The sequence below is a fragment of the Formica exsecta genome, unplaced genomic scaffold (assembly GCF_003651465.1).
Source record: "Formica exsecta isolate Colony F162 unplaced genomic scaffold, ASM365146v1 scaffold66, whole genome shotgun sequence".
Taxonomy (NCBI): domain Eukaryota; kingdom Metazoa; phylum Arthropoda; class Insecta; order Hymenoptera; family Formicidae; genus Formica; species Formica exsecta.
This window is the reverse complement of record NW_021853422.1, coordinates 191,703-198,493: the sequence shown is the minus strand read 5'-3', so window position 1 is coordinate 198,493 and position 6,791 is coordinate 191,703. Positions and strand designations below refer to the sequence as shown.

Here is a 6,791-nt window from a genome sequence, read left to right as displayed (position 1 = left end):
ATATACACACATATTGAGAACATCCCTATAACATCTTTTTCTCTCTGTGATGTACTCTTAAAATATTCTGAAAATCTACATGTGTTATGTGTAGATAGGATTTAACAGCCTCATATCTTCATAAAAAAGTGTATTTTTATTAAATTTTACTAATTGTAAATGAAGCAAAATCTAAACTAAGAAAAAAATATATAATATTAAAAACATTTAAATAAATATGCACATATAAATATAGCAATGTAATTATATATTATGTATTAATTTTTCACATTTATTTCGCTTATCTCCAACTATAGATTATATTCATATAGATTATATTTATTATTATTCAGATATTTTATGCTTATTTACGTATGTGTATATACGCGCGATAAGATATTCCTTCTTTCCCGCGTAATGTCTTTTCTCTGTTATCATCAGAGATTTCTTCGGTTACCAACCATACTTGATTTGGCTTACTATTTCTTCCTGCTCCAACAGTATTAAGTGAGCGTTAGTAATCATAACAATATAATCTTTGTTTTCAAGCTTGCTGATTGAGAGAAAAAGAATTAAAACATGTTTAAGATTGTTTATATATTTATTATAAAGGTGTGAAAAATAATATGAACAAGTATTGAAAGTAAAAAATCTAAATATATATATGTGAATAATTTTTTTCAAATTAAAAGCACTTTCTAAAGAAAAAAAAATTTATCACTTGGTGCTGTAAAAATTTTTTCAAATTTGAAGTTCTCCAAATTATGAAAAATTCACTACTACATCTAATCTATAGTTGATGTTTTCGTATTTAAGTGTCTATATTTAATACATTTCAACGTGTCGAGCGGTTTTTATTTTGCCGCATGCGTATATTTTGCTAATACAAAGAGCGAATTTTTTTATATTTGATTTAAAAGCTGTCAAGATGAAGAAATACGAAAGTTTCAAAATGAAAAAATATGAGATTCTGAAGCACATTGGAGAGGGATCTTTTGGGCAGGTGTATAAAGCTAAAAAGCGTTCGGATGGCGAAATCGTAGCTTTCAAAATGATAAGAAAGGTATGTCGCCTGTATATATGAACCAAGAGAGATATAAATAACTTCTGTTTCATGACTAATACACCAATATATTTACTCCACAGTGTGGTAGATCATTCAAAGAACTTAAGAGTTTACGTCAAGAATGTGAGATTCAACGTCATCTGCATCATCCGAATATAGTGCAAATGATAGACTCATTTGAAACAGAGAATGAGGTATGTCAGATCGAAATTAAGCTTATAAATAAAACATATTTCTAGATATTTTGTGGAATATCTGATCTAGATCGTGGTTGTAACAGAATATGCGGATAAGGAACTCTATGACATACTGGATAAGGAAGGCAGATTATCTGAGGAAAGAACACAAGTAATAGCATGTGATTTGGTATCTGCGCTTTATTATCTGCATTCAAATCGAGTAATGCATAGGTTTGTATCTAATTATAGACTGAAATAACAGCATGTAAGATATTGAATGATATAACAATTATGTTAATATTATTAGAGATCTTAAGCCTCAAAATGTTCTCTTGGAAGCAAACGGTGTGGCTAAGCTATGTGATTTTGGATTTGCTCGTAGTATGAGCACTGGTACACATGTACTTACTTCCATCAAAGGGACACCGCTATATATGGCACCAGAACTTATAGAGGAATGTCCTTATGATCACAATGCTGATTTATGGTAAATGTATAGCCATACAACTATTGGATACAAATTATTTATATTTTAATTATATAACAAATGTATTGTATAATTTCTAGGTCTCTAGGCTGTATAGTTTATGAATTGGTAGTAGGTTCTCCTCCTTTTCAAACCAATTCAATACTGCACTTAGTTAAGTTAATCAGGTTTGAAGCAATAAAGTGGCCAGATTTTATTTCTTCAAATTGCAAGAGCTTTTTACAAGTAAGGATTTTTATTCTAGGTGATGTATATATTAATATATAATGTAACTTATTGTAATTTCAATTTTAGGGTTTACTTCAAAAAGATCCTTCTCAGCGATTAACCTGGCCTGCTCTTCTCGAACATCCATTTGTCAAAGATCGAATTATAATAGTAAGTGGCACTGCGCCTACTCCATTCACAACTCCATTGTCTGCAAGCCAAGCGATAGCAAAGCAGCAGCAATTGCATAATCTGGCAATGCGTTCTGCAAATCAATCTAAGTATTGTATTAATTTTTGATATTTATTTGAAAGGAATTATATACATAATAAGTACATACATATATATATATTTTTTTATTTAATCACACTTTTAGAGTTGTGGAGAAAGCAATCCAAAAAATGCAAGAGCAGGAAAGAAAACACCACGAACATCATCAACGAACATGTTTCTCACAACCAGGTTATCCAATATCTTTTACTTACTGTCAGCATGGGATAACTCACTGTCAAGCATTACGTCGTAGCGAACCAAGTGGCACTGATTCCAGTGCTAGCATTGATGTACTCTTAGGAAATCTTAGTCTTAGGGCATCTCTGAGAAGCGATCTATTAGCTGCAGATCACGCTATATGTCAGAATGATTGTCCGCATAGTACAAATGTACATCATAACTTCCCAATACTAGAGGATCATTCAAAACCTGTTCAAACGCAAACGGATGACAACCATTCCATACGACAGTTGAATAGAGAAATGCATCACACTAATGCTCAGGGTGATGGAGTTAATGTAGGACAACAAATCGAAATATCTTCACATGTGAATCAAATTGTACATGGTGATGGCGATTGCAAACAGAGCTGCTTGAGCATCGATTACGAACAGGAATTCGGTGAGAGAAAATTGACTGAAAAGCATACAAGATTACCGGATTGGGAGCTGAGGGCAATAGAGAGACCTATCGAAAACGAAGAATGGGTTGCATTTTTACAAAGATCGATGGAAGAAGTTATGGAGGGCGAAATCGACTCGTTATTGCAACAAAACTGCGTTTCGGTGTTTGTTTCTCCTTTGAGAAATCCGGCAGCTGGTTGTCGAGTCATCGAATATGTAGCTTGCTTATTATCTTTGCCATTTACTGTATCAATCAGCAAGGAAAATTTAAAGAAGATTGAACGGGTTTATTTAGATGTAAGAGTGGTACCGAATCTCGTTTATGCTATAAAGCTGTTAATGTCAGAACGTTCCGACAGCGAATCAAACACAGCAGATTTAGCCAACGCGGGAACGAGATCGGCGTCTTCTTTATCCGCAGATGAGCTTGAAGCCCTTGAATGTGCGATGCTCGTCCTTTGTAGATTGGTCTACATCGAGGATCAATTTCTCATGCAATTTTGCGATGCTATTTACATTGTGAATGGAATGTCACTTTTACAGCAATTGCTAGCTTTGGAAAAAAGGAAGGCAAGAGTTGTTGCAGATCTCGTTGCGATTTTAAATAATGTTCTACGTTCTCAACCTGAGAATGCTGAACTTGTGGAACAAGTTGTACTACGTACAAAACCTTCTGGTGAGCTATTGTAGATTATTTTTTTTATAGTATAATTTGTATATAACATATATATATATATATATATTAAAAGTACACAACTTGTGTATTTTTAATGAAGGAGTTTTGGTGGAGCAACTCAACAAACTTCTCAATCATCGACAAGCTGTTTTACGAGCGAGAACGTGTACTATGATCAGATTGTTGGGTAGATTTTGCTGTCGAGCACTACAACAAGTGTGGGATAGATCATTAAGAAATCTCATTGAGAGTTTAACTGAGGATGAAGATGAACAAGTACGAAATGTAAGTAAATTACTAATACAGTATATTCTTTAAAATTTGAATTTTATATAATATATTACAAATATTTTAGGCTGCAGAGGATGCAGTAAACGAATTGAAACAACTAACATATTACAATCAAAAGAATCCTGCCAATTAAGTGCCTTGTGATCAAGTAAAAAGATTGTTTTTAGGGATCGCTTTTAATGCTATGGTTGTCCGCGATATGTAAGCCTTATAATATTTCAAGATAAAATATATATTTTATTTATGGACAGATTTGTAGTTTTATACTACAGAAATAAAATATATTTGTGATATTTTTTTATAAGTCACTATATAATAAAAATGTGTTGTAATATAAAAGTGTGGAAATCTACTTATATAATTTGCTTTTTATCGATATTTTGATATTATATATTCTAGATAATTTGATTTTTGAAACATATGAATTTAATCCAATATCCACTCTATAAAAATCTCTTCAGAAGAATCATTTTCTTCCGGTTTACGATCGCCACATTGCTCCTTATACATTGCTTGCACCTTGGCTACATCCTTTTCGCTGAGTCCGTCTCGCTGACCAAGTTTTACCTTTTTTTTCTGCAAAATGACATAAACATTGAGAGCCAACCAAAATCAATAGAAATATAGCAAGTGTGCCACACGGTTATTACCTTGGGCGTAATAGTAGGTTCTCCATTCTTGGAGAACGCATGGGAACTATAGTGCATGACACTCTTGTAATCATAGCTTATGCCGTAATCAGTGACAGTACGATTGTCATACTTGTTGAAATTATGCTCTTTACCTGCAAAAGTTTATTAAAATTCGGTTCACGTATTACGCGAGATTTTCCTTAAGAATATTATGGAATATAACATTATTTTGATTTTGATATATATGAATAACTAAATAAATAGCATATTACACATTAAAAAACCTCAGTCTTTAAATGTAAAAAACTATTACAGAGAAAAATAAATGTACAGAAGATAAGATACTTTAAAAATGAAATTATTGGTAAATACCCAATTTGATGTTCTCCCAATGTATGGTGACCCACTCGTCTCGGTCCGCGGCGCTCTGCTGATGGTAAAAGCCTAAGGCGTGCATGAGCTCATGCACGACAACGCCGTGATGAATGCATCCCGGATTTTGTAGATTCAACACCTGTCCATGGCCGTGACGACCTACCAGGGACCAGCATCCCGACTTTTTCGCTTGTATTGTCACATAATTCTCATCAGTATCCTTGTAACGACGAAAACGCAAACAAGTTCTCTCATGATACTCCCGCATAGCTCCTTTGATTAGTTCGATTTGATCTCGATCTATGAATTTATGAATCTTACATACAAAATTGAATTTTCAAGTACATATATATGATTAATATGATATAATAAATCATTGTTATGATCGATTTTGATAAAGCTTGATTTCAAACCGAGCTTAAGCGAATCTCAGCGAAATCAATCGTAAACCGAAATATAATAGATATAGCACATCTGTAATTTATTAAAAATACTGTATTTATTTAAAAATATTTAATATACTGTGTTCTACTTGCTATTGTAATTATGTGTGTAAAAAAATATAAAAAATTACCAAAATCATCTTCCTGTATAAAGAAAGGCACGACACCGCCAGGCCATCGTGCTGTAGCATCTAAGAGGCCATTTTTCCATGGTGGACTATCTGGATGAATCATTATATCACCCTCGTGTAAACCACTCAGCTCCCAAACATTTTGTGGATCATCCGGGCTCCAAGATTTTATGCTATTGGCTACGCGAAAAAAGATGAGTATAACAAACAATTTTTATAAGCGCTGCAATAATTACAATATATATATACCAAAATAATTCAAATAAAATTTATTTTGATCTCAAATTTCGTATATTTATAAATCTATCGTGAAATTAAAAGTACAATTAGAGATTTAATTACCAATTTTTTCGTGATTGTAGTCATTGTTGAAAACTCCATCGAACCGTGGCTCAGGCGGTACAGGACGACCATGAGATCCGCGATGACTCTTAGTTGGCAATCCTGAAGCGATACCAATCGCTATGAACGATAAAATTATTCGCATTAGGATCATTATTGTACTTTTGTCTTGAAGGAGAGCACCATTTAAGTCTAACACTACAAGGTATTGTTCCTTTCCTTTTATATGTAACCCTTATCAACCGTAGAATACATTCACTAGCAGAACTTCTTAGATACTGGATATGCAAATATATAGTTTTTATCTCGTGGATTTGTGCGAAGTAAAGAATGTTTACTAAGTGTCCTCTGAAATGTGAGCTTTCATCAATCTTTAATACAATTTGCTTGGCACTAAATTAATGTTGCCTTCGGGGGCTAATTAATAACATCAATTATCATTGCTATATTTCACTCATGCTCTCTCGTTTTGAAAACTATTTAGGTCGAAAATTATAATCGCGGACACAGCCTGAATATAAATCGCGCGGTTTATCTTTCCGTTGCGACCTAATAGCACCCAGAAAATGGGTTCCGGTGACAAGTTACAGTAGAATTATCACCGCATGTTATTGTGATGTATATAAAGACGATACATTTACATAAAGGAAGTTACACGAAATAAATACAAATTAAGTCTTGCCGCGCTTTACCTCAGTGTATAGGATAAAATGTAAAATATTTCTTCTTTTGTAGAGGCAATTTCTTAACTGCAAATTTTTTCTTATTAGATATATCATGATTACGAATAAAAATACCTTAAATTAAAATTTATTTTCAATATAGAAGATTGCACTGGAAAATATACAAAATATATTCTATGAATTTACTTATATATTACTATAATCTTTTATAATTTTTAATTGATAGTTAAATCTCTTTTTTGGATATATAACTAAATTTTCTAATTTATCGCAAAAGATTTCAAACATATTAAAAAATTTGAAAGTACAATACAGATTCCAACAAAGGATAACAAATATTTTTGACATTTCAAGTTGCGTTTTGCATGTCTTTTACATATAAAACTTTTACTCTTTTACCGTAC

At 32.5% G+C, this 6,791-nt stretch overlaps 2 protein-coding genes across 2 annotated transcripts; one reads left to right on the top strand and one right to left on the bottom strand.

Moving 5' to 3' along the window:
* The first annotated feature begins 605 nt into the window (after positions 1–605).
* LOC115242933 (serine/threonine-protein kinase fused) lies at positions 606–4,120 on the top strand. Its single transcript, XM_029819558.1, has 10 exons — positions 606–622; positions 900–1,042; positions 1,126–1,239; positions 1,310–1,455; positions 1,532–1,711; positions 1,792–1,936; positions 2,006–2,199; positions 2,295–3,490; positions 3,591–3,775; positions 3,846–4,120. Exons 2-10 carry the CDS (start codon positions 908–910, stop codon positions 3,912–3,914), a joined length of 2,364 nt encoding a protein of 787 aa, XP_029675418.1. The 5' UTR covers positions 606–622; positions 900–907; the 3' UTR covers positions 3,915–4,120.
* LOC115242934 (astacin-like) lies at positions 4,002–5,905 on the bottom strand. The gene is made up of 5 exons (XM_029819559.1): positions 5,705–5,905; positions 5,363–5,542; positions 4,786–5,088; positions 4,432–4,565; positions 4,002–4,357 (listed from the first exon to the last, which is right to left on the bottom strand). Exons 1-5 carry the CDS (start codon positions 5,856–5,858, stop codon positions 4,208–4,210), a joined length of 921 nt encoding a protein of 306 aa, XP_029675419.1. The 5' UTR covers positions 5,859–5,905; the 3' UTR covers positions 4,002–4,207.
* Positions 5,906–6,791: the final 886 nt, after the last annotated feature.